A 27,810-nucleotide genomic window follows, 5' to 3' on the forward strand; every position below is an offset into this window, starting at 1 on the left:
TGGACTCTGCTCCTGCCTGCAGATGGAAGTAGGTTGTGAAGAGGGAGCTGGAAATCCTAATCTAAGGAGTAGGAGCTCAGGAATAAGGCACAGGTCAGCAGTGAGGGTGGGAGAGCAGACTTGCATTCTGAGGCACAAGCCAGGAAGTTAAAGAGGAGCAGACTGCCTCAACCCTGGATTATTTTGGCTCCTGGCAGGGGAATTGTTGTGAAGGCTGAGCTGGAAATTAAAAAAAGCTGAAGACTGTGCCAGATTTAAAAACAGTGTAATACCCCTGAGCCCTTTAAAGCTCATCTTTTACAGATCCAAGAATCATCCAGAGAGTGGGGAAGGAGGGGAGGATGGCAGCTTTGTTTCTTCTGTTGGTGTCTGTGTCTTGGTAGAAGAGTTGTTATTTTTTATTTTATTTTTTCCCCATCTCTTTATTTCCTATTTCCCTCTTAATTATGGCCTAATGTCAGAATTCAGCCTAGAAAAAAGGTTTGTGTCAGCTGTTAACTTAGGCTGCAGAGGAGACTGACTTTCTGATTTGTCGTCACTAGCAGATACCATTTCTTAAATTGATTTCTTCTGCAGTTTCTGATGCAGGTTCTCTTGAAATTTCTTTCAAAGTTGTATCTTTTTATGATTCCATAAACCTTTGGTGCACGTAACCTAGTAAATTACAAACATATGTGTAGCAATTTATACTTGTTTACAGGCTTTATAAAAATTTCAGTAGCAAACTAGATTCAGGCTTTCAGAGATAAAGAAATGTACTAAAATTTTAATTAGCTACAGCTTCTAACTGCTAATTATGAATAATACTGATTTAATTAGAATCTTTACTGATGGTCCATTTGAAACAAATGAAAAAACTGCGCTGGACAGGGTTTTTTCATGTTCTTAACTCTTTCTATACAGCTTTATCAATAATTTACTATTGTCATGCCTATATCTTTTTGAAAATGGAAAACATTTCTTACAAAAGGGCAGAGGAAGTGGAGGCATTGTTGATTTGATACAAACTTGACAAAATGTCTTGTTTTCAGAAGACTTTATATTTGAAAGGGGGATATGGTCCAACAAAGACTTCCTACTCCTTTCCCTACAACTCTGTTAGGGTTTTCTTGCTGCTGTTGTTTAATGGCTGTATTCCAGGCCTTATGCTCTTTGGTGAAATGGCAGTTCTAAGACCAGCTCATGGATATGTGTTTTTTTTCTTTGTTAGCCATTCAGTGGATGTAAAGAGAAGTATTTTCATATTTCAGTTACAAAAAGAATCACTTGATCTCTCTGCTGTTGCAGTGTTGTAAGGCTGCAGTGTGCTGTCCAGGCAGGCACTGCCACCAGCATGGGCCTCCCTTCTTGCAGGGCAAAGGAGCAGATCTGCAGTCTTCTGAAAAGGCTCAAATGCAGAGAATCATCTGCATGGAATTCTGGTCTTCTGTGTTTTGACAACTTCTGTCATTTCTGTGATACTGCTGTCCCCAGCACAGACTATGCTATGTGAGGGGTTTGACTAGAAACTCACACAGGTTGTGGAGGATAAAATACCTTGTGAAAATGTGGGCAGATACTCTCCTCTCCCATGTGTGTCTCTAATGCAGTAGGGGGTGTGCTGAGGTACTGGTTTGCAGCACCATTCTGTGAATAGAATAAACTCCACTTAAATACCCAGCCATACTCAGAACCTGCACTCTCAGTGTACAGGGGAATCTGCAGCTGAGTCATTGCAGTCATCAAGGAAGCTGTGTTAAAATAGCTCTTGTAGTTTATGTACAGAAACATGAGCTCTCTTACAGTAGTTTGAAAGCTGAAGAGAAATGATTGTGTTGTTATAAAATAACTCAAGATATTTATAGATTGACTTATGTAGAAGGACTGTTTGCACATTGTGGGCTAGGTTGCAGAGTTACTTTGGATAAGTGCAGTATTTTGACTTAGACATCTCCTATAGCTATATTAAATAAGTACAAAACCCTGAACATTATAGAATCAGTAGGGTTGGAAAGGACCTCCAAGCTTCTTGTTTGTGATGTGGTTTGTCTGTCTTCAGCATCCACATTCATCTTGTTAAGCATGTTGTATTGAACTCTATATTAAAAAGTTGCTGTGGTCTTACGGACACTGAGTCATTCGTAAACCATGTGTTTCGGTTACTGAAATTTGGTCCCTTTAGCCCCCTTCCTGAATTCTGATAGTTATGTATGCCAGTGCATGTAATGTCAGTAATGATTTTGTGGCCATTTGTAAAACTGTGGTCTGTTAAACCTGTCCTGAATGAACCACTGCATTGTTTTGTACAAGTATATTTAACATTTACCAGGCAGATTTTTCTCTCAGCCTAAAAATACTTGATAGCTTTTAGAGCTAGTAACTATTTCAGAACTTAACTGTACTTCATTCCACTCCTTGATGCACTTGTTTAACTTTACTCAGATGCATTGTGAGTTATATGTTTATCCAGGTAGTAAGATGGACTGTTGATATCATAATTCCTTTTTCTGTATTAGGTTCTTTGCCTCTGATCCTTCAAATCAGCTCCCTGCTCTGTATTAACCCCAATTCCATTATGTCTATTCCCTCTGCCAGTAACAGGAAGCTTGCATAAAGAATTAACACTTTCTGGATCTGCAGCATCTTTAGAGGGAGGGAGCTCCAGAGCAGCAGCAGATTCTGAGAAGACACTGTATGTGACTCAGACCACTTTCAAGGAGTTTACTGTTCAGACTTGCAGGATATCACAGGCCTGCAAATGCAGCAAGCAAAACACTGAAGTTACTTATTTTGTTCTTAAAAATGTAGGCACCTCAATGACTTAGCTCATTTTCTTATTATCCCACTTCAATGTCTTCAGATGAGTAAAGGAAGTGAGGAAGTTGCATATCTCTGTACTACTGGGATGCTGTATTTCACTTAACAGTAAAAAAAGATCCAGGAAGCAAATAAAACGTAGAATCACACTGGTAGTTGCTTACCAGCAGCACAGCTATGTCCTGAGAGTGCTCACTGTGTTAAAAGGATCATTGCAATACTTTCAGTAGTTCCTGAATGTCAGAATAATGAATCTTTAGTGTCATGTTCTGTTAAAATCAGTTTACAAGTAGTAATGATGTCTGAATCTTCAGGTTGTTTGTGTGATTCCATGAGTAACAGAACTAATTTCGATTCCTCTCACTAGTTGGCCGTGGGGGGCTGCAGGTTGCATTGCAGTGGAGGTGTTACACTAGGCTAAACGCTGTAAAATGGGAACATTTGTTCTTGCTTTTCACTATCATCAATCTTTCACAGTCATATCAGAACCCTAATGTATCAGCAGGCTTCCCAGAGCTACTGGTTAAAATTACCTTTGCTTTTGGTAGACTATGAACCTTCAAACCTCAGTGTTTTCAGCTGCCCCCTGTGGATTCTGTGAAGCCTCTTTCTGGCACATTACTCACTGCCAGCCACTTGTGTGTGATACCTCAGAGCAGCAGAGGCACTGCTGCTGCAGCCACTGAACAAACACATCACTGTTAAACTTATTTCTGTTAGATGCATTCTGCCAACAAAGCATCAGAATATACTAAACTAGTGCTTTAATTAATGGATACAAAATGCAGCTGAAATGTTGCAGGCATCCAAGCTCACAAGTCCTTGGGGTATTAAAAAAAATTCAAGAGGCAAATAAAATAGTAAGATAATAAAAGTATGAAACCTGTATCATTCCAAATGCTCAGTTGCAGTCCTAATCTTAAGATATCTGTTATTAAGTGCCCATTAAAATACTGATGGTGATACATTAGAAAACTAGATATATCCAGAGTTGGTTCTGGATATTTTGGTAGTTATTTTGGCATTGTGGTCTTCCCATCTGCTTGCCTATATTGTTTCACAGGGAAAAGACCATTCTTAGTTGTGGGTGGATGCAAACATCCTGTGAGAGTAAATGTCTCCCACAGAAGTCTCTGGAGTTGCCTTTTCCCAGCCTTTCTGCTTTTAAGCTGTTACCATTGTTAGTCAGTTCAGAGGTGCACTGAGTGCTCAGCCCAGTGCTGAGGGAGGGGCTCTGGCACTCTCAGCTTTTCCAGAGCAGGAAATCTCCCCAGCATCTTTAGGGGACCAGATTCTTTGGAGGATACCACGTGAGGATCTTGGTCTTTGCCAGTCTGTTACAGAAGCAGTTTATATGGGTTTTCAATGCTGTTTGCCAAGGAGCAGATCAGGTGAAATGATGGGTTACCAGCAGCAGTGGCCTGACGTGAGACAGGGAAAACCCGAACCACCTATCTGAGCTGGGCCCTTCAAGCAGGAAAGTCATTCTCCCTCATCCTTACTTCCTCATGATATAGTTTGACATGCAGCATTTCTTGAAGGCAAGGCACGTTGTCAAAACAAAATCCTTAACTTTTGGAAATTATTAGAGTAAAATTATCTGTCTGATTACTTAAAGCTATTTAACCTGATTATTCAGATGTAGAAGTATTTATATGTTCACTGTATCTCTGTCTTCAGTATTCATACAGAGATCAATTCTGAATTAGCCTCATATATTGAGAAGAGCAGAAGTGAAACCAGATCCTTGTGTTACAATAATATGTGAAGTTTATACGACAAAGAACAAAAATGAAAAATTGCTGATTTTAATCAGTGATAATGTTGCAAGATGTTTAGTTTCAAAATCAAATCAACTTGAATTGACAGAAATCAGCTGGTTTTCATCATCAGGATTCAGTGCTTAAGAAAATATTCAAACAAAATCAAAATAAAAATCTGTATAAATCTGTGCCTTTTTGTGCTGTTAGGCAGTCATTTTGGGGGATACAGGGAGAAAGTTCAGAAACAATTCACTAAAATTGCCGTTACCATTATTTTCCATAACTACTTATTGCTCTGTCATACATGAAACCATCACTCAGCTATTTCCTTGTAATAACATTTTTTATAGACCTAAAACATCTCTCAGTATTTCTCTGTTCCAAGTAACTTGTGACACACATGGGTAAGGTTTGATTAAAATCAAGGGGAGAGATGTTCTGGAGTATCCAACATAAATTTACTCTGGGACAGTCCTCATAAATGCTGCTTTTCAAGAGCAGACATTTCCAGAGCCGACAGCTCTGAGGCAGGATTAAGCTGGGACAGGCACAGGTCTGCAAAGCCCTTGTGGAATTTGGTGCTCCAGCTGACGCCTGAGTTGCCCTTGGGAACCTCAGCTTTTGCTGGGCTCGCTGGTTTTCCCGCCCTCATCTCTGAAGGGCCCGAATCTCAGACTCAGCTTTAAATTCAGCTATTCAAAATGCCTGTGTTTTTTAATTTCAAAACCAGCCTTTTCAGATTTATATATTCTCAAAGGAAGAACTGAACTTGTGAAACAAAAAATTCAGCCCATGGCAGAGAATTTCTAGAGTTGTTTCTAGCCACAGTGCTAACAGTTTGGAAAAGTAGTAGAGATGTGTGTAGTACTTGCCCTTGGTTCTCTTCAGGAGAAACAAATTACTTATAAGATTCCTTAAAAACAAAATTTGTAAGTGTTCTACAACTGCATAGCTCTGGTAATGAGCAGTGAAAATAAAGCTGCATTGGATGAAATAGATACTAATTTGTGTATTTTTGTCAAACTGAAGTGTCCTAAGTATGAGTTGAAGTTTTAAATGTAGCAAAATGAGAAAGATGAAAAATATTCTTCTACTGGGAAAACGGTAATTTAACTACTGCACAACAACAGAAATTTTCATTCAAAAATACTTGTGGTTTTTTGCAGTTGGTACACCATATTATATGTCTCCAGAGAGAATACATGAAAATGGTTACAACTTCAAGTCTGACATCTGGTCTCTAGGCTGTCTGCTGTATGAGGTAATACTGATATATACCGTGAACTTAATAACACTCTTGTACTTCCCCCTTCCCCTGCCCTCCTCCCCTTACATAACTTAAGCATGTGAAATACTTTTATTTGTGTTTTACTTGAACTTGCCTTTAAATCTGCTTGCTACAGAGATTTTACAGCAATTTCTTGAAGACTGGCCGTGACTGAAGGATTAGTAAATGAATAATAGCAAGCATATCAAAAATTGTTCTAGGTGTTTTCATGGCCCATGATGGGTTACATGGTTATTTAATAAATGCATTGAGAAGTAGTAGGACTGATTTGAATATGTAAGTAGTACTTTCAAAAACTGCAATATAGATACTTCAATACAAATTTCTTATTTTTATAAAGACTTTAAATTTAAGTAAAATGATGAAAAAACTTTATTGTACTTACTGCTATTAACTTGGATGAATTCTCAGTTTAACAACTTCTGCTGCACACACATGTAATTTTTCTGTACTTCTCTTGTGATGGCTAAATTGCAATTGCTTAGTTTTTCTATTGGTACAGTTGAGATTGGTAGGTGATACATAATTTTAAATAATACTATATTTTGAGAAAATAAAGGTACAGGGCTCATTGAAATGGAGGCAAATGAAGGTGTGAAGAACAGGTAGGCTTGTAAAACAAATACATCTTCCAAGTTCTTTACATGTAATTTCTTGATTAGAAGAAGTAAGTAACACTTGTGTTGAACGATGCTGGGGAAAAAATGGTTCCATCAGCAATGGCAGTGAAGTCTCCCCAGTCATGTTCCAGGTAGAAATGAATCTACTCAAGTCATTTTTTGTTTACCTACAAGCCACCTGCCTCAGTGGGTCAGCAGAACTCATTCAGCACACACTCAGCAGTATCAGCACCTCCTTGTTTATTTTAGGATTGTGTAGCAGACACTGGCAGCCTGTTGAGGTTGGATGTTGCTGCCAGGTGAATCATCTCCAGTAATATTTGTTTACTTTCTAGCACTGACATGTTGCCTTGAATATTAAAAGGAAAAATAGCTATACTGCAAGTCTGCAGTTTGCAGGTGTTTGTATAGCTGTTGCTTTAAATATTGGGGATCGTTCAAGGAAGGAAGTCCAGCTGCTAGCAAGTATTTACAAGTTTGAATCCTGAGCTAAAACTTAATCCTGGATTCCTCAATACTGACCATGGCAGCTGCCTTGAATTTCAGTTCTCTGCTTTGCACACTTGTGCACGCCCTAAGGTAGCATAAAGGAAGATGAGCATTTTTCAGTATTACTATTTCTTTGCCTCTGGTTGGTTTACTTGAGGATTTTTTAAAATCTGGAAATAAATAAAACTTTGAATTACTGTTATATAAAACCTCCACAGTTCCAGGTTAATTTTTCTTTTATGTTTTATGAAATTAAATTGCTGGATATAAATCAATATTACTTTTCTAAAGAATTTTTTAAGCTTGCTGCTTTAATGCTGGTGGACTATATTAAACACTTATGTGACTTACATTTTTCTTTGTTGTGGTGGACAATCCCAAAATACCTAAATAAACTCAGTCCCATTGATTAACTCAGCATCTTGAAATACCATTCTCCTTTGATTTTAGGTGTTTTACCAGGATGCTGTTTAAGCCAATATGGGATAGTGTTTGCTTTCCTTATTGCAAGAATAAAATAATTGTTAGGATCCTTGTTGTTGATATGTAGCTACAGTATTGGGCATTGTCTTCAGCTATAGCTTTTAATTTCTTTTAGAAGTGCATTTAGTTGATTCTGCAACATACCAGATATTTGTGGTGGGTTTTCTTGTTTTGTTTTGGAAGTTTACCTTGAGAATTTATCTCTAATTTTGAAATTTCAGTTACAGCAAATTCGAAATATATGCTCAGCATTTTTCTCACTTAGTATTTTTTTCTTAATTATTGGAAGGTGTTTACTTAAGGTTCTTCAAGACTTGTGTGGACTAATGAATGGGTTTTTTTCATCTGTGCACTTTTGTGCTGGGTGTCCTTCTATGATTTGTCTATTGCCTGCATCTTAGCATGTTGTATTATGTTGATTTCATGGTGATGTGTGTTCATATGTACTCTGGATTGTCTCCAGCTTAATCGGAGAAAAGCTGTGGCAAGTTTATCACATCTCAGTAAATGCCTAATTGCCGCTAAACTCTTCAGTTACATTTTAATTTAGGTTTAAGCTAACTTGTTTTTAAAAATTATTATTTCTCATGTGTGTAACAGTCTGTTATTCAATGCTAACTGTGTGGCCAGTAAGATTTTGCAGAAGTATGTTTTAAAGTCTGAATTTTTTAGAGCCCCAGGTATTTCTGAAACCTCAAAAACACTACCAGTGGAGTTTTAATTGATATGCAACAAAGTAGACTTTACTAATTAAAATCAAGATGCTGTGCTTTTGCTACATGGACCTTTACATGGAAAAGTAGGTCTTACACATTTCCTTTTATTGTTCATCGTAGCAATTGCATCCTTACAGGGTTGTAGGTTGGTGGCTTACAGTTCAAAAAAAAAAAAAAAAAAGAAAGGGGAAAAAAAAAAGAGAGCGAGCTGCCACCAGCCCTGAAGACAGACAGTGGGCTTTCGTCCCTCAGACACCCCCAGAATACTAATCAGCAAAGTCAGACCCTGGAGGTCAGGGAGCAAGTCAATCATTCTAGCGATCGTCTCAGTGTGGAGGATCAAATTAGCCTGAAAAATTCAGCTGCTGGGAGGAGAGGGCGAGCAGCTGTCAGGGGCAGCAGCGAGATGCACTAATGAACCAGATGAATAGTGCAAAAGCTTGAAAATAAAAACAGGACAGTTGACATTTTTCATCTGTCAAAGCAGGAGATGCATGAAAATATAGTATTCCTGTTTTAACTCCTTAGGGGACATTCAGAATTTTTTTAACACTCGGCAGCATTCAAACAAAAGTACTTTTTAATGAACACCTAGAGTATGAAAATGAGTATCTGTGCATTTATTTAGAATTTCTGCATGCATACAGACCCTGCAGTTGATTTTTCTTTTTTTCTTTTTTTTTTCTTCTTTTCTTTTTTGGTCTTCAGCTTGCATTTTTAACATTCTTTTTAAGGTAAGAGACAATGTCATGTAAATACCAAAATAAACATTATCTTAGTAATATAGATTGGGAGGAGTGTAGGATGGAGCTGCAGCATAATACTTGTTTTGGGAGCTTTAAAATTTTTTATTCTTAGTTGAAGGTAATATGAAAAAGTCCCGAACTATTTGACAGCAAATTAGAGATAAAATAAATGGAAGGGAATTTTGGTAATTCTTTTCATACATTTCCCCCAGTGATATTGATGCTTAGACATGAAAGAGTTAAACTTCTATCTGGAAGACCACAAGACAGATGAGAGCCATTTTCAGCTTGTCCTGTCCCTGCTGAAGCTCACTGAGTAGCACAGCATGGACTAGCGTGTTTCACACACACTCTGCCTGTCTGGGGAATGTACACATTGTCCTTCCAAAATCAAACTTATTAGCACATGTAGAAAAGGGTGACTGACTTTGGGGCAGCTCTGCACTCAGAGCACCATTCATGCTGCTGCAGATAAAAGATTTCTCAGGCTTTGAACAGAATGGAGAGATTTTAAATGAATTTTTAAATTTCTAATCCAGCTAGCCATAGCATTTGTTTCCATCTCAAATGTCAAGTTGTAACATTGTCAGGAAGTAAAGGGTAGGTTTATTAATGCTGGTTTTAAGCTGATCAATTACAGAAGTGCTCTGCAACAGATTTTCTTAGTTTTGTATTGTAATTATAGATTATTGCCATAGGTGCTGGTTCTGTGCTTCTGATGGAAGTTTGGGGATTTTTTTTTTAAAGTATTTTTGAATAACATCCTGACTTGTGAAGATTTTGGGTCTGAGATTTTGGAAGTATAGATGATAGCTTTTTCTTGCTTTCAAAACCCCCAGTTATATTGAAGTCAAGTGTCATGGCTGTGGAAGGTTACAAAATCTGCTATGATTATCTAGTGTTACCTACACAATGTATTGCTTTAGGTTAGATAATGTTTCCCTGTAAGTTACGTGTTTTCTTATAAAAGGTCTTACGAGGAAAAGCACAGGTTTGGATTTTTTTGGTGTCCCTTGTGGTGCAACGACCCTCCACTCTCAACAATATTGTAAACTACTGAATTTCCCCTCATAGTCTATTAATAAAACCCTAGCAGTGTGTAATTCAGATATTGCACTGTAAGGATTGTGACAGCAATGGTTGTACGACATAGAATAAGTACATACAGTGGTTATAGGGATAGTTTTGGAACTTCTGTTATCATCACTGCAGGGCTCCCTCTAAGCAGAGCATTGAGAGTCATTAAGAATCACTTTTGATTTGTTACTGTTACAGATTTTATGACAAAACAGCTTCACTTAAAAACGCAAAAGAAAACTGTACATTTTCTTTAAACAGATGGCTGCACTGCAGAGTCCCTTTTATGGTGATAAAATGAACTTGTACTCTCTGTGCAAGAAGATAGAACAGTGTGACTACCCACCTCTCCCTTCAGATCACTATTCAGAGGAAGTAAGTAATTTTCCTTTTCATGGGCTGGATCCCCAGTTTATGTAAGCTGGCACGCTTCCAGGGAAGTAAATGAACTTGTGTGATTTTATGTTATTTGCAGATTATGCCTATAAGTGTTTGCTTGTTGAACTCACTCAAATGTTGCTGTCAAAACAAGTCTCTCGTGATTTATATTTGAAGGTATTAATGATGGAAACGTCACACTGTTAGATTCCTAATTTCATTGGGCTTCCTTGCAAGTATGACAAAATGCTTTCCCAGAATGCACCATGATATGTTCCACATGCCAGGATGGGATAGAGCCTTACGTCTGTAGGGTGTTTTTCTAAAAACACAGCTATACACCTTTATGTTGCACAGTAAATTAGTGCACTGGCCCTGTTCCTCTAGGGGCCTGCATTAAAATAGATATAATGTAACTCAGTAGTAAAAACAAATTGTTCAGGTCCCATTTGTCTGCATTATAAAACTGCGATGTGCTGTTCAGTACAATTGAACAGCAGTTCTTTTGCAAGGAGTGGTTCTTGACAAGACTAAGAGTAAATTTCAGAGAAATACAGGCAGACATAATATAATTGAATTTGAACAATATACTCCTGCAAATCTCAGCAGTGTTTGTTTTAAGCTGAGAGCTAACAGCTCTTACTGTCATTAGTGTATTTAAGGGGGAGTACTTGCTTTTATAAGCTCTAAAATGAAAAGAAACTAAACAAAATAAATATTTTTCTTAGTGAAAAAATATAAATGCTTGCTTGTTAATGTTCTGAGATGCCAGTTTTGAAATACTTTCCCACTTTGAAAAGAACAGGGCAAACTGATAGAAGCTGTAAACCAAAGAACAGTTATTAGTAACCAATTCTAACTGAATTCAGACTACATGAATTAAAGATTACTTTGAAAACCCAAATAAACACAAGCACTGAAAGACTTTTAATAAACATAAAGCATTATACAATTTATAGAGTAGGGGTTGTAATTCTGAACCTTAAATTTTCTTGCATTCACAGACAGTGATTGGACTATTAATAAAAGATTACTGCTCAGTGTTTTGTTTTGTATTTATAGTGACAATTTTCCCCTTTTATGAAACCAACTGGACTTAAAAAGATAATTTGATGATGTTACAAAGGATGAAATAATGATCTATTGTGTAATTTATACACTCTAGCTCTTTGTGGGTTTACCGATTAGTCATTTTACCTTGGCCATTTTTAATTATTATTTATTGTAGACTCTAAACATGGCAGTTCATCTAACCAACTTCAGAACCGGAGGCCTGGAAATACAGTAGGGTGTGAACAATAATGCAAAATGATAGCGAGAATGTCAGGGGCCGTTCTTTGTTGTGTCATTCATGCTGTCTTCCTTTTTCCATGAAGCACATGAATATTTCACATATCTGCATCCTCATCCTCTATTCTTCTTGACTAATTTTCAGACTGTCTGAATTTGCATTTCACATGGTAGCTGATTAGGAGATGCCGAATGCAGCAGCGAAGCCTCAGCAGGCGGTTTCCATGGTGACCTTCAGCGGGATTTTAATGATGATACCACTAGTGGTTCGTTGAAGTTGGCCTGCCTGCAAGGCTACTTTGCTGCAGCTAAGTGTGTACTGGGAGATGTGGATTCCTAGCCAAGGGGCAAATATCAAAGTCTGGCCCAGATAGAAGGTCTTAGAGTTTGGGTGGGGAGAGAGGCTCCAGCTTTTCCCTACATCTGCATAGGTTTTTTGTTTTGCAAACACATGCTAAGCACCACATGTTACTTTTTATTTATTTCAAAGCAGACATGTACTTCTGCACCTTGGATAAGGCAGTTATCTGCAAAATACATGTAAGTTATTCTTAATGAGAGAATCAGAGCTATTATAGGCATTGAGATAGGTAAGAAAGCAGTTTCTTGAAGGAAGCCATCAGTTATGGAAACTGTAATGGGAATATTTTTTATGTTCTGCTATGACGACTTGTGTCTTCACTAAGGTACCTGGAAAACATACATTTATTACTTATTGCACTATTAAATCCTTTTTAGCTTGTGCTGGCATGAACTGTAAAAAAGAGAAACAAACAAGTGTGATCTGTCATATTAGAATACTGTGCTAAATGTTTCACCTCTACTGGAAATATAGATGTCAAACCTTTAACTAGGTGGGGAGGATACTCAGTGGGCAGTAAAGCTCAAGGATCACTGAATATTAAAACCCACTTCATTTTTTATGAAAAAGAATTTTCTGAAATTAAAACTTCACTGAGTGGATCTGTGCATCCTCTAATACAGAAGTGTAAATACTTTCATTATGAAATATAAGACAAATACTTTATTGATAAACTTTTTGTAAGTAGATTTTAGTGAATTTTAGGGTGTGACATTTTTTCTAAGTTTTGAAACCTCTGTAAGAGTAACGTGTTCGTAATTGTGTCACATCTGTGTCATCAGAGGAGAGTGTGACAGAAAGATGCACCTTTAGGTGGACAGATGGTTAATGTTTTTAAAACCTTTGATTAGAAATCCTAATAGTCTGAGATGCATTTTCACAAACTATTGCTTCAGTGGTAAATACAAACCAGGATTTTCAGATGCTTAATAACTTTGGATATCTCAATTTTTTAATATCTCTCAAAAACATCTGGTATTCAGAGTCAGTACTGAGCATTTACTGAAAGCTGTGCTGCTTCTGGGAATTCAAAGCTGGGGCCCCCTTGCCACCTCCAATCAATACTCTTAAAATCTTGTCAGCTAATATTAGTATCACATTGCTTTCATGATGAAGTTTTAAAATCTTCCCTTTGATTGAGGTGCATTTCTTCTAAAGTCCATTGCCAACCTCCTACCCAGATGTGAAAGCAGAAGGAGCCAGCAGTCCACAATGGTAGTATTAGCTGCCAGCAGGTCTTGAGAAAAGCACTCAGAAAAATGCTTTGAGAAGGTTTTATTCAGAGTAGGAATGGTGTTGTGTGTGGTTTTTTAATCCAAACTTCCCTATATGAAAATTTCTCTATTTCAGCTGGCTAACAATGCAAAGTACTTGCCTGTCATATTTCTGTCTTTCTCCACTCCTCCTGACTTGAGTGATAATTATTTATTTCATAGCTGAAAAACCTGCTAAAGTTAAAGAAAGTGTGTCCCACTGCCCCAGTGTCAGGCTAAGCTCCAGGCTAAAGCCAGTCACTGTGCTAAGTGTACAGAGGAGGTTAAGAACAATAAGCAAAGAAGTTTGCAGCTTGGGGAGGCAACAGGAGGTCCCTCTGGCTCAGTCTGCTCTGCCTCTTGGCCAGTCTGTGCCAGGTAGTAAAAAATCATTTCTATGTCTAATGATAGTCTGATTTTAGACTGCCAGTGCTTCTTCCCATGACATTGGTGAGCTTTTCTGATACATTGGAAATTTTATTACTACTAGAGGGGCTGACAGATGGATTTCAGGTTTATTGAAATGGATATTCCTGTAGGAGTAAAGGATCAGTGCTATAACCAGTGCTATCCAGTGTCCCAGTTTCAGTCCTGAAAGCTGTGTTCCCATGTAATTTTTCATCCTGCATAGCAGAAGTAATTCACCTTCTTCCAAGGGTTTGCTGTTCACTTACAAGGCTCAAAAGAGCTCAAGGATTTTGAAATCACTCAGGAATCTGCACTATTGTTGTGCAGTGTCCCAGGCATGGTCAGCTCAGCATTCCTGCCTTACCAGTGAGATTCTGGACCTGCCAGGGGAAGAGGGGCATAGAGATACTGCAGTAATTGCAGTGACTGCCATTTAAAGAGGTCGGACAAGGGCTTCTCAAGTGCTCAACAGGTAAATTTCTTGAAGATCTATTTCTGCTGCTCTGCAAACAGTAAAGTATTGATAAACAGTTAGAAAAAACCAAGAGAAAAACCACTCTGCTTCCCCTCTGATGCTGGCTTTGTGGGTTTTAACCCTTGAAGGTCCTTTATGAAGACTGTTCACTGTATGCAGTTTTGTTGGAGAGATGGAAGTCTTCACAGAGAAAGAGAAACATTCAGGATTAGATGTATTTTGCAGATAAATTATACCTTTATTCTCTTCACAAAATGTTTGCTTATTTGATTCTAATTTCAGGCTTGATGGTGTTGGGTGTTCTTCAGTCTTTCCTGTTTCCTTTCCTGTGCAGTCTCTCTGAGGTGTTGCATGGCAAGCTGATCATCTCTGCTTACCCTGTGCCTCCTGCTTACCCTGTGTCCCACCCACTTCTTCTGCAGGAGATTGTTTGGCTTGCATGTTGGTATTACATGCTGGCAATTATTATTTCTTACAGTAGCTAATGATTTCCAGCATTCTGTTCTTCAAATGTTTGGGAGTTATTGCAGCTAGTAGTTTTTATTGCCACTGGCATTGTATTTTATTTATTCACTGCCAGAAGCAATATGATGGCTTTTATAACTCCATTAGTCAGAATATGCTTAATGTATTTAAAATGCAAATTGCAAGTCTGTTACGGATTATTTTGATTTAATACATTTCTTTTCAATCTGGTAATCTGACCACTATCTTCAGAACTAGCTCATTTTTAAATATTAAGCTCTTCTTGCTAAAGAATGGGATGTCTAATGACATAGATTTTATACTGCTGAATACAAAAAATCTCTACATTATGTACAGTTTATCTGCAAGGGCTAATGGACAAAGCTTTATAGAGTGGAAGGCAGTGCTTCTTCCTTAACTTCAGGAATTCCTATTCCTGTGCATTTAAATTAATCTTCAGAAAAGCGAAAGGAGTATAATTATAATTTAAAATCTTTCTTGTTCTTTTTCTAAAAAGCAGGAAGGAAACTCTCCAATGGCAGGTTTAAAGAGACAGCCTATGTTACTTTTGAATAATGAGGGTGATGAGGTCACTTAGTGTTAGTTGCAATAATTACAGATTTTTTGCAATAACCCTTCCTAGTAGTACTGGCTGGGATACCAAACTAAATTTCATATATTGTCATAGAAGACTGGATCACAATGTGGTTGTTGGAGTCTCCTCCTCCCCCTCCCTCCCCAATGTTATAAGGAGGTCCAGGAGGATTTGGCAAAGCTACTTAAAAGCATAAAGGAAAATCTTCAGAGTTGGTTAAAATGTTATTGCAAAGCACTGTGAACATTTTAGTAAGTCAGTATGAAAGAGGTTTGTTCCACATTGCAAAATGCTTAGGAGATGCACACAATTTGAAATAGATGCCCTATCACAAGGTTATCCATACAATATATTAAGTTCTAATGTCATAAGTTTTTAGGCATATCAGTGGAGGGAGAAAAGCCTGCAAATGTCCTGACAGTTTGTGAAGGGAATGCAAAGTATGGAGGTGCTGTGGAAGCTCTTTTGGGTTGCCTATGCTCAGTATGTCTGTTAAAGATACCCAAAAGGTTATAGTGCTTCTGGAAACATGGGATTTTCTGGTCATAGTGATTTGTTTATTCCCAGATAGAGGCTTTTGTGAATATTTGTTAATTCTGTGCTTCTTTATGTAAAGAACACTATAAACAATCTAATCCTAAGGATGCATATCAGGATGTGGCCCAAAGCTTATTTATTGCAGTATCATATCCTCAGCAGGGGCCAAGTGGAGTAACAGGGCCAGTGTAATATGGTACTTGCCCAAAATACTTTCTCAGCTTCCAGTTTTATGTTCAGATATTTCCTCAAGGGTGGAGTCCTTGTAACAGGTAGCCCTCAGTGGGTTTAATTTGTTCAGTAGCTGAATTGAATGTGTGTGTATTGGTAGCTCCTGGCAGCAGAAGGTTCTGGGGGTTAACTGTGTGTTAGATGGAGCACCACTGCCTTTTGTTTGTTGGGCCCTGTCAGACAGAAATGCCATTTATTGCTGGCTAACTCCTGTATGGGGACTGAATGAGCAAAGCAGCCCTCCTTTACCTTCGCTCTGTGAGTCCTTTCAGTCTTCTGGGCTTTGCAGGCACAGCCCTCCAGAAACACGGGGAATTTCCTGTAAATTACGTGGGATTGGACTAAATGCATGTCTAAAGTTGTATGTTGAAAGGATTAGAACTTCAGTTTGCTCATCAGTTTTTCTGGCCAGCAGTGCAAAATGCAGAAATCAGGGGAATGCGTTGCATAAGGCAGTGTGTGAGCGGAGAGGGAGCGCTGCCCATGTGCTTGTGCAGAATCGCCGTTTGCCTCATTGTTGCCACTTCTCTTAATTTGCATTTGATAATGCACAAATCCTGCTTGTAAGAAGGCCAACGCTCCTGTCATGTTCTCTCCTCTCATAGCTGCGACAATTAGTGAATATGTGCATCAACCCGGATCCGGAGAAGCGCCCAGACATCACCTACGTGTACGATGTGGCGAAGCGCATGCACGCACACACCGCCAGCAGCTGAACTGCCTGCGAGCCCCACAAGGAGCAGCCAGAACCAAGAGCTTGCAATAAATCATCCCACCTCCCCGTGTGTCTTACACTAATGTAATTATTTGAAGCTTACTGTTGTGCTTTGAATTGTAAACCAATTTATATACAAGCTTTGTTGTTTTCTGTTCATTTCTGGGTTTTGTATTTTTTACTAACTTGAAGGTCGTACGACAGGTTTAAATATGTAAAGTGTAATTTTAAGATGCTGTGAACCGCTCTTTCCATGTTAGTGGGTTCAAGTATACCTTCTGTAATAACAAAATTGTATTCAGTTGGGCCTCAGTTCTAAAACACAGTTGCACTTTTGCACATGATACAGATATTAGGCTTATTATCGAGAAGCAAAATGTCTGAATCTCTCACCTTTTTAGTAATTTATGGAAAGTATGAATCAGCACAGTTAACTTTATTTTAATCTTTGTTCCAAGAGGAACATAATTATTACAGGAGCTTATTGTATTTTATATTGAATTGTAGTTTGCAGTTCCTGCTGTAAGAGTAGACAAGGAATACAATTAGTTCTCTGCTTGCCAAATGCAATGGAAAAATAATTTCAGGAAAAACTGTCATGCTGAAATTTTTGTAACGTCCCCTTTTGTTTTGTTAGTCTCTCTTAATACACAAAACATTTGTTGGAGGTTTTCTGGGAAAATTTAAGGTGTTGATTCAGCAATCAGGTCGTTTTCAATAGACTTGTGCAGCACTGCCCTGGGGCAATGGGAGTCTGCATAGTTCAGTCTTAAAAACATGCAGATGCTTCTTGTAGCCAATAGGGTTCTTTTGTGGCTGTCCTTTGAGCAGGTCTGATTAAAAGATGTGATCTTTAAGTTACAACTTCCCAGCTGTTTGTGTATATGTCACTGTTTGTAGATTTTTGTGTCTAAAATAATTTGAGTGACCTTACAGTATATTTAAATTTTAAATTTTTTTCTAAATACTAAAATGTTTTGGCAAAGATATAATAGTCTAGTATAACACCAAATGTATTCTGCATAAGTATATGATCTTTGTATACTATGTCCTGAGACTTAGTTTTTATATTTAGCAGAAGTAGATTATAGCTTTTATGTTTAAGAGAAAGTTGCCTTAATTTGGAAAATAATTATATATGCAAACTATCTTACAGATACTTTATTAGTTTAAAAGGAAATGCTGAATATTTTTGTTAGACCTTAGTGCCTTTTGGGGTATGCTTATATAATGTTTTCATTGTTAAGGAAGGAATTTAAATGTGGTAAAAATGGAGAGTGAAATGAAAATCCTTGAGTTTCAAGAGTGAACTTTTTTTTTACAGGACTGTCAAAAGGTAATTATTATCAGTGATAGCAACTAGGGAGCTGTTAGTGTCAGGTTTTTTTTCTTTATGTGGGTAAAAAGTTCAAATAAAAGCAAAAGTATGTACATACATATGTAGGTTCTAGATGCCGTCACATCCCTGCATTCTCAGTTTGTTTTTTTTTTTTTGCCAGTTTGTTTCTCTATGCAGCTGTAATTTTTATTTGATATAATGCTCAAAGAATAAAAAAACATTTGTGGAGTTTGTGTTCAAGGGAGGGTCAGGGTTGTTTTTGGTTCTGTATTTTTTAAAACTACAAATACTATGAAAATTGTGTTCGTAAAAAAAAAAAGGGGAGGCGTTTTTAGATGGTATGTGCCAGATCACCAGCTTATCTTAATACATATTTTTTAAATTTTTGGTTCCAGGTTTTGCAGAATGAATTGTATGAAACTGTAGTTTTATTTCTCAGTTTTGTGTGCTTAACCTTATACAACCTCAGTGGAACAGTTTGTTGGAAAGAAGTAGTTGAGAAATTTTGGTTCGTGTTTAGCAACCTCTAGATTTGTTTTCATTTATTAAATGGTTATATAATTTAAAACATGATGATTATAATCTGTAACAATGTTTCACATGTCATAGAAAAAAATGCTTTGTATTGAAAAAGGCAGCACAATATTTGCTTGACGCACAGAATTAGTTCTTAATATGCACAAGTACTCAAATATATTTTTTTTCTGAAATGTGCTAGAAAATTTAAAAATCACCGAAAAGCTCCCAAATGCAGTGCAAGCTGTTTGTATCTAATATTATGCATAAAGTATTGAACTGTTCCTGCCAGAAACTGCTGATAGGTATCCCTCCCCTGGAAGGATATGTTGAGTAAAAGAATCATGAGTTAAGAGTTAGCAAATGTGCATAATTAAGCATTTACATTTTTTTTTGCAATGTGGAGTTTTTTTAGTATTTATGATTAAATATTGTGCTGAGGAAAAGAAATACTTGTTCCTGACTTAAAATCTGTGAAATGAATGGTGCACCTGACTTTGGTACCAAACTCTGTAATTAAAAAGCCAATGTGAGTTAATAGAACTGCTTATATAAGTGAGGACTGTAGAATCCCTCCCTAAAGTAAAATACCTGGTAACATGAAAATGATAAGTCTTGTTATAGCACTCCAGTGTATGCTATGTGCTTATAAAATATTTTCTTTACTAAGCCACCATCCTATCTTGCATATGTTGATGATAACATTTGGCACTATTTATTTTAAGCTATGGCATTATGTGTTTATTTTCTTTAAAGAAAAAATGTTACATTTCTACCCAAAATGTCTGACCAGCTCCTCCTTTTATTTCAATAATGCTCCAGTATTAACTTGTGTCAGGAGTGAACTTTTTGTGTTTTGAATGATATTGCATAAAATCCCTTTGTCTCAAAAGCTCCCCTGCTGTGCAGTAGTCCAATAGAAATAAAACATACAGATATTAAATGTAATGTAAAAATTATAGTGTTTCTATGATATTTTTTCAAACTTTTCTTTTTTAGAGATATATATGTATGTTACAGTTGATGCTGCCTATCGTGTGGACAACTTACTGCTTCCAGTAGCTGATTCTAGGTGAGATTTCTTGACTGTAACAAAAGATAGTACACTAAAAAAAATTCATTTTTGTATTATTTGTTAAAAGATTATATAAAAATATGACATCCAGTATATTGTGTGTTTTAAACTAAAATTTTAAACTAAAATTTTAAGCTAAATTTAAAATAATTTTCGATACTAAAATATGTGATAAAGCAACAAAATAACAAAGAGCTCCCGTTATGGCCTCAGCCCTGTCCTGTGAGCTCTCATTTATATTTCAGCTGGTTTTTATGTAATTTCAGTAATTTTGAGTGAACCACATCTACACACATGAATAAACAGTAATCAGTAGGGTAGATAGAAATGATGTGCCAGCTCACTTTTTGTACTCTCTGTGTGTCACTAGTTTGGTAGCAGGGAATAATTTGGATTTTTCCCCTGTTTTGTTGCACTCCTAATGATCCAGCTCCCAATTGTATGAGCAGGCAATAGAAGTGTGTTGTCTTTTTGTAACGAGCAGAAACTTTAAAAACATGCCAGTATAGCAGAAGATGAAATGCAGTATTAGAAGTGTCTGAGAAGGCTGGTGTTTTATTCATGCTCATGATTAAGAAAGCTGTAGAGTGAAATTCTTGACAGAGGCTTGGAAATGGAGAAGAACTTTTATGCCAGTGGTTCTCAGATAACTCTGAATGGGACCCAAAATTGCAGTGATGTTTGTCTGCAGCAATCTGTCTGCTTAATCTCTTATCTTTGCTGTTACACAGTGTGGTGAGACCCTTAGCAGCTGAGTTGGAGTGTTGGTGAATGCTGCATTGGCTGTGTGAGCTGTAGGAGCAGGAGGTGATGTGAGGGAGAGCCAGCGAAAGAGAGGTCTTGTTTGGGAAGACATAAAGGTGCTGGATGGCAGAGATCAAATCACTGGTTTTTCATAATTTTTAATAGTCTTTATCTACTTCAACAGTCAAAATTTCCCAACCCAGCCATCTCTCCAAATTACCCAGCTAGTGCCAGTGTTGGCAGTGGCCTTTTTAATTTCTGATCTCTGGTTTGATCTGGGTGAGTAAATATGTGTGGCAAGGAAGGAAATAGAGGTGTGGACCCTGCTTGGTGGGGTGCTACTTAGGTTTCTGAATGTTACTGAAATATAGATGTTTAGAGTTGTTTTTTAAACTTTTTTCCCATTCCCTTCTCTGATGCTTTTTAAAAAGTATTTTCCATTCATATTCACCACTAAAGTTCTGTGACCCCTGGCTTCTGCTTTATTAGTCCTGTTGTCAGCCTTACCCTCTTCCTGGTTTGAAGTCCTCTGTCTAGTTTTCCTAGTGGTCATTAGTTTGCATCTTTCTTTGTGTGTTTGCTAAACTCAGCCCATTTCAGTGTTTTCAAATTTCATCCCTCCCCATGGGCAAGGCCAGTTCCTTTCCCCTGATCAGTACTTTAATCCTTTGTTCTTCATTCTGTTTTTCCAGCCCAATGCCTGTGATTTCTAGTTTTAGATAGATTTTCTTACTGCCTCAATCATTCCCATGACCTTGTCTTTGCTAAATACTGTTCACTTTATTATCTCTCATTTCTAAATTCCCTTTCTCTGATCACTACCTGCTCCCTTTCAGCTTATCTGTCTTTTTCTCTCCTCTACCCTGTCACTCACTCCTTTTGGGATCTCCAGTCTATTAACCTTTTTGACTCTTTCGTCCTCACTGCTGCCTCCTTCCTTCATTGGCCTCACTTCTTTTTACTCACTGGTCTTTATTTTTATCTCTATCTGCTTCTCTGTACATGGTTTCTGTGGCTGCTTCTCACACTGCCCTGTCTCCATTCCTCCCTCTAGATGTATTCTCTTGTAATTTCTTAATTTCCATTCCAGCCTTTCTGAATATCTGAAGAGTGTCAGCACAACACAGCTTTGGACTCATCTTTGCCTTACCTGCTTCAGTGCCCTTCCAAAATGGACTTTTAAAGCACTTTTATCTCACCTTTTTTTTTTCTTGTTGAGCTTGCATGGAGATCTGCTGTTCATATTCATTCTCCATTCATTCTTTATACAAAATCTTCAATCCTGATTTTGTTGCATGACAAGATCCTTTTCATATTTGTTTTTATTCTCAGGATCTGTTTCCGAGCTGAACTTCTCTGCTTCTTAACTTTGCAAGTTTGCCCCTTTTATTTCTGTATCTTTTATGCCTTTCATTCCTTTCATTGAATTACTTCCTTCAGTAGCAACTAAGTTTCTCTTTTCATCTGTCTTTAAGGGAGTGGCACCATCATCCTAACTGTTTCTGGTTTTTAATACTTTGTCATTTTTTCTCCCTGTCATCTGATTTCATGTACCTAAACACCCTCTCTCCAGTTTGTTTTTGGGTTTTTTAATGTTGCATTTCATTTGAATGCCCCAAAAATCCAGTGCTTTTCCCCCCCAGTCTGGTTCTCCCATGGTTCTATCTCTGGATTATTCCTTTAGGATCCAGCCAGCCTCAGACCTTTTCAGATTCAAAGATCTAATTTTTATTTCTGACTCCCTCTAGACTATTTTCTAACATCCCTGACAATTTTGCTTGCCTGTTTTCCAAGGCCACAACCTTTCTATCTCTGGCACTTCTCCCATGCCTGCGTATCAAATGTCTCAGAGTTAGATGTATCAGAATCCAGCCCTCTTCACTATCTGTTCTTTCTTATCTTTTATCTTCACTGATTTAACCTCTGTGTCATTTTGGCTTCTTTTCTCCCTTCAAAGTATCAAAATTGACAGGACTAAACTGTCATTGGTCTTTCACTGTTTTGTGTGCTGAAGAAGGAACTCCACTAAATTACTACTTGTTTTGTGTTTTAAAGAGATCTGAATCCCACAAATCTGATCTTATTTCAGTACTGTAGAGTTGGAACAGATTGAGAAATGAAAATCTCTGTAAAACTGAGAAGTTTGGTGTTTTGGAACTAGGGATTATACAGCTGAATGTCACATTTGGTGTGGGTATACACACATTTGTTGACTTTTTATTTACACCAGGGTAATTATCTTGCTTTAGAGGATCAGTTGTTTGCTGGCACAAAAAAAATTTCTAGTACTTTTCAGGTTTTATATTTATTCCTTGTTGTCTGCCTGTATCACATTGTGCAGTTAGTTCTTCTACAGCTGCCTTAGTGATGGGTGTTGCCCTTACTTCTTTTGTCTAAGTGCAATTTTCTGTCATATGGAATTAAAAATAGGAAGTTACTTAGTCCTTCCTGATAATTTCACTTGCTTTTCATTTAAACCTTAGCAATAGATAGAGGTCTTAGCCAGGAAGAAAAATGGTCCCCAGGATAAAATGTGTTCTAGGATTCCTTACTTCCTTTTCACCTCCTAGTCCCTGTTTTTGTGGCTTCCCTGGGACACTTGCAGGGAATATGGCACTGCCAGTGTATCAAGGGCCAATAGAAACTTTCTCAGTGTGGACAGGAGATCTCCCAGTTGAAGATGACTAGGAATATATTTGGTAATGTTATACGGCTGATAATTGCAAATGTGTAAAGAGCAATTAAAAAAATCTGTGTTTGCTGTTACAGAAAGAATTTTAAATTATGCAAAGGCCTTTTAATGTGGTGTTGGTCTTCAGTAGACTTAATTTGCTGCTTGTTCCTTTGATTTCAGTCATGCTGGACTGTTGTGAAGATGATTCATTAAAGATGAGTGTTGTTTTTTGTTGGGAGGGGGGAAAACAGGAGGCATTCACTGATTTGTTGGTGTTTGGCTGCTGATTGTACTTGAATCAAATTTTATGATAATTCAGATTGGAATAGACATTGAGAGAAGTCTCTAGTCCAGCTTCGTGCTGAGATCTGAGTCAGTGCTGAGTTCAGAGCAGGGCTTCAGGCTTCAGCAAGATCCAGAAACCCTCAAGGGGTGAGCAGCTTCTGTGGGCAGCCTGCTCCAGTGCCTTGCTGTAGACCTTGTTTGCCTTGTGTGTTGTGGCCATTCTTTGTTCTTCTGCCACTCCTCAAATATTCTTTGTATTGCAAAAAGGTAAGTCAGGTATTGGGACAAAGAGAGAACTTAGGATGTTTTATTTTCTGAAAATTTGTTATTGCTAACAAGTATGTTCACGTAGTACTTCTGCTGTATGATGTGTACACCTATTCATTTGCAACTCGAGTGTAAAATAAAACTTTTGGCAGTAAAACTTGATACAAATGTTCCTTGGTGTTAATGGCCTGGATTTTCTCAATTGTTACCTTTCAAATCTGCGAAATGTTTCCTGGCAGATCACAGTTGTGCCCACCATGGTGAAACAGGGAAGTTGGGATCCTGAAGATAACTCTGCTTCTTTTTCTGGAGCCTGCTCTGGGAGAGGGAGCTAAGCACTGGGATGGATGGATGGATGGAAGAGGATGAAGCCAGCAGGTGTCAGATCACTGCTGGTTATGGGAACCTCACTTTAAACTCAAGTGTTGGTGGAAACTTACTTGGAGAGATTTATCAAAATTGAAATTTGAGGAGGAAAATGACTGGAGCAGGGTCAGATTTCAGAGCAGTAGGTTTTTTTTTTTTGGTAAATTCTGCCCTGTATTAATTGAGAACTTGAAACTTCTGACAACAAACTTCTTGGGAGCAAATATAAAATATGACAGATTCAGTTTCAAATCTGTCAAGTTCTTTAAGGAAAAAAATTCTGTAAATTAAGAATAATTTATTGATGTTATAAAATATCATTTAACAGTTACCAGTCTGGCAGGAGGGTAGTGGTGGATGTGTGTAATTATTTTTTGAACACTTTTTAAAAAAGTGTTCAAAGGTTAAAAAAAATAAAAGGAGTGGTAGATGATTTAGAGATTTTATTCTTGTGGGAGAATATTTGAGAAGGTAATTACCTAATCTGATGTGCATTTTAAACTTTTTAATTGCTTTTAATTTCAGTATATGTTTTTATCAATGACAATTTTTGTTCCTCATTCTGGAACAAGTCATTATTTTAGATTCTTATTTCGGTATAATGTAATGTAATAGGAGTAAAATTGTTCCTGCTGTACTTTTCCTTACTGGGAAAGAGTTTTCCAGAAGTGTAGACAGTGGAGTTGCACTGATTTCAACCTCCGAAAATGAATATTTTGCTTGAGTCTGGGGTGAGCAGTTAAAATGCTGCTGTCTATGGCTGAAAGGCAGCAGCCCTGCTACACAGGCATAAGACAACCTTCTGAGGAATACCTTAAAAACTTTTATTGAGTTGGCAGGGTAGAAAGGGATCCTAAAATGTTGTTACTGTGGAGAGTGTTTTTAGTGTTGTGTTCTCTGTTACAGGCTTTGGAAATATGGTGGCCTCCAGTTGCAGGATGCTGAATTCAAAGGAAAGGCTCCTTGTCCTTTCTCCTTTAGCTGAGAGGTCTGGGCTGCATGTTTGGGGCTGAAACAGAGCCTGGCTGAACAATCCTGCCTCGAGTGGGAGAGTTTTTGTAGGTAGTTTGCATGAAAGATCCAATAATAATAAGTCAGTAATTTGAAGAACCTTGTACAGTTATCCCATTTCCATAATTCACTTGTTCCACTCTGGAGCATACATGGATACAGAGATGACTTCAACTGCTCCATCCTTTTATCACAGAACAGGACAATGGTTCCCCTGTTTTGTGGTTGTATTTTCCTGCGGTGTGTTTTTTGTTGTTGGTTGTTATTTTTTGGTGGGTTTTGTGTGTTTGCCAAACACTTCTCTCCTTAAAATGATAATAAAAATTGTTCCATAAATGTGAAATTTGTATACATTTTCACACACATAAGCCGGGCTTACAAAACACTGCATTCTTCCTTGTAGCAAACCTTTGTAAGTGGATCTGCAGCCACACAAATGCTGTTGGCTGCCCTTGGCTGTCACATGGCACCGTTGTGAATGTGAACATCTTTTCTTTGTTCCAGTCTAAGGGCTGATCCCAGGAACATAAAATGCAAGGTGTATGCCTTTAACAAAAACCTCCTCATACTGCAAAATGAGGCAATTACTTGGCTTTTCCAGAGCCCTGTGCCCTGTGTGTGGGTACCTGTGGTAAGCCTGGCCTGGAGCAAGGCTGGCGCTGGCTCCAGCATCATTAACTGGGAGCCTGCTGACACTGCCCATTGATCCAGCAGCCAGCACGGGGCCTCTGGGCTGCTGCCTTTCCTCCCCCAGCTCCTGCTCCTCCCTGGGGATAACCAGTTGGAAGGAATGACCCACTTGCCTGGAGTTTGGAGAAGCAGTGGGCAGTTCACTGTCAATTGTCAGCTCAAGCAGAAGGGCAGAGGGTCGTGTGGGTGACCCTTATCTGTTACTGGTGTTCTCTTGCTGTAACCTGGGCCATCCCTCACAATGTCACAAATCCCAGGAAGACCTTGTGAAACTCCACCAGTGCAATAACTGGAAAGCTGTCATCTTTACAGCAGTAATGATACAAAAGGGTGGTGATGGTTTTGAGCTAAATTGCTTTATAAAAAAAGTTCTTCCTGCTCAGTAAGTGTTTATGATGGTAAGCAATCTATTTATAAAACTATATTTTATTGGAGAATTGCATTATTTTTTTTTCTCAGAGCGCACATGTTGATGACAATGGTCCCAAATGGATAGAAACAGATGGATATTCAGGTAATATCCATAAAATTGAACATATTACTTCTCACAGGTACCATATTCTTCCCATTTATTGTTGCCTTCAGTCTTGGATGTTTTCTTTAAACAGCACAGATAGCTCTAAAAACTGTCACAGGTTTTATAAAGGCAACCTACACATACACTGTGCATTTTGACCCAGGGTGGTATGAGAATTTTGTGCATGTTTTGCAATTAATGATTTATATTTCTTTTTCTGTATGAAAGTTAAATTAGACACGATATATGTTTTTTTAAAAGTAAGAGTAGTATCCAAGTGCCATTATAGTGATCAGAATCCCATTGTAACTTTAGTGTTGTGTCTGTGTAAGAATATTTTCTGTATTGAGCACAGGTACATCTGCAGTGTGTTGCCTCACAGCTTGATTTGGAATGCTGGCAGCCATTTGCCTGCAGCAAAGCACCTTCCAAATGTATAACTTCTTGCTTTATGGGGCTCTTGCTGGAATTTGGCCCTTTTATTTCCTCATGATATTGAATTTCTGGCTTTGTATAGGACCGTCAAGCTACTGCTAAAAGAACTAGAAAAAGAAAGTAGATCATAATGGCAATTTATTTCACAGTAATTGAGCATAAAATTCTGTGCTTAAAATGCAGTCCTAAAACACAACTTTCTTTCAAATCAGAGACTCTGTAGTTCTCTCATAAACTTTAAAATATTGCCAGCATTATATCTTTACATACTTCATAGTTTTATGTAATGAAAACTTGAAATAGAAATTCTGTTTGAGTGCATGAAGTGCCTCAGAGTTTAAATTGCAAGAAATCAATTGTGTTCTTCAGACCTCTCAATAATTGTCTTTATATTCATTCTTTAAGGTCCTAGCTAAGTTGAAATGCAGTATTTCATTCCTGACATTTAATCCATTAAAATGCCCTTGGAGATGTATTATTACCTTAAAATAATTTATGTGTGCCCTAAAATGAACACAGACTGCTGGAGGTATTTCAGAATAATTTTTGCTCTGCTCCAGAACATAGATAGGAAACATACACCTGCCTCTTTTGAAATTAGCTATATAATTGCCATATGAAAACCATGTTGTTATAGTCTCGGGACTACTTTTTGTTGCCATATTTGTTAAAAATTATCAAACTCTTAACAAATCATGCTTGCATGAATTAATATTATCCCTTCAGTGTTCTGGCTTGTATGGCATTTTATTCAGTTTTTACGTGAGTAAAAGCGGTAGTTGAGTCTGCCCAGAGTTAAGATCCAGTAGGTCTGTCCATCTGCACTGTCAGTGTGACAGTTCCCGACCACACACTGACCCCTGAAGGAGAGGGAGGCTGATCGGGGGCAGGCTGTGGATGAGCTCCCCCTCCAGCAGCCGAGCTTGTGCAGCCTCTGCCGGGCTCCTGCCTGGCCTGGGGCTGTTCTGCAGGCAGGGAAGGGCTGGCTGGGTCATTGAGGTGTGTGACATGGGAATACCTCTCCATTGAACTCCATGGACACCATCAAGGGACTTGATTATTCACGTGTACTGAGCATTTATTATGTGGATGTGGGTGTTGCAGATGCTTTTAAACTGGGTATCTGAGAAAATAATTTGTCTGTCATTGGAAAGGCTGATCTGCTGCTCGGGATGGAAATACATGGCACACTTTTACCCTAATGA

The 27,810-nt window shown here is 37.9% G+C and overlaps 1 protein-coding gene across 4 annotated transcripts in view; it reads left to right on the forward strand.

Annotated features, from left to right (window-relative positions):
- The window catches only part of NEK7 (NIMA related kinase 7), a 67,202-nt gene extending 43,444 nt beyond the window's left edge, over window positions 1-23,758 (forward strand). The window contains exons 8-11 of one of the 4 annotated variants that reach the window (XR_009274931.1): window positions 5,726-5,820; window positions 8,864-8,889; window positions 10,177-10,353; window positions 16,577-23,758. Coding sequence is in view for 2 of the 4 variants with exons in the window: in XM_058808415.1 (XP_058664398.1) it covers window positions 5,726-5,820; window positions 10,240-10,353; window positions 16,577-16,687 (320 nt within the window). In the remaining 2 variants the exon portion in view is untranslated. The remainder of the gene's footprint in view (window positions 1-5,725; window positions 5,821-8,863; window positions 8,890-10,176; window positions 10,354-16,576) is intronic. The other 3 variants (XR_009274932.1, XM_058808415.1, XM_058808416.1) reach the window with 3 other exon arrangements.
- The last annotated feature ends 4,052 nt before the right edge of the window (window positions 23,759-27,810 follow it).

This window comes from Ammospiza caudacuta, chromosome 7 (genome assembly GCF_027887145.1).
Source record: "Ammospiza caudacuta isolate bAmmCau1 chromosome 7, bAmmCau1.pri, whole genome shotgun sequence".
In the NCBI taxonomy this organism is placed as follows: domain Eukaryota; kingdom Metazoa; phylum Chordata; class Aves; order Passeriformes; family Passerellidae; genus Ammospiza; species Ammospiza caudacuta.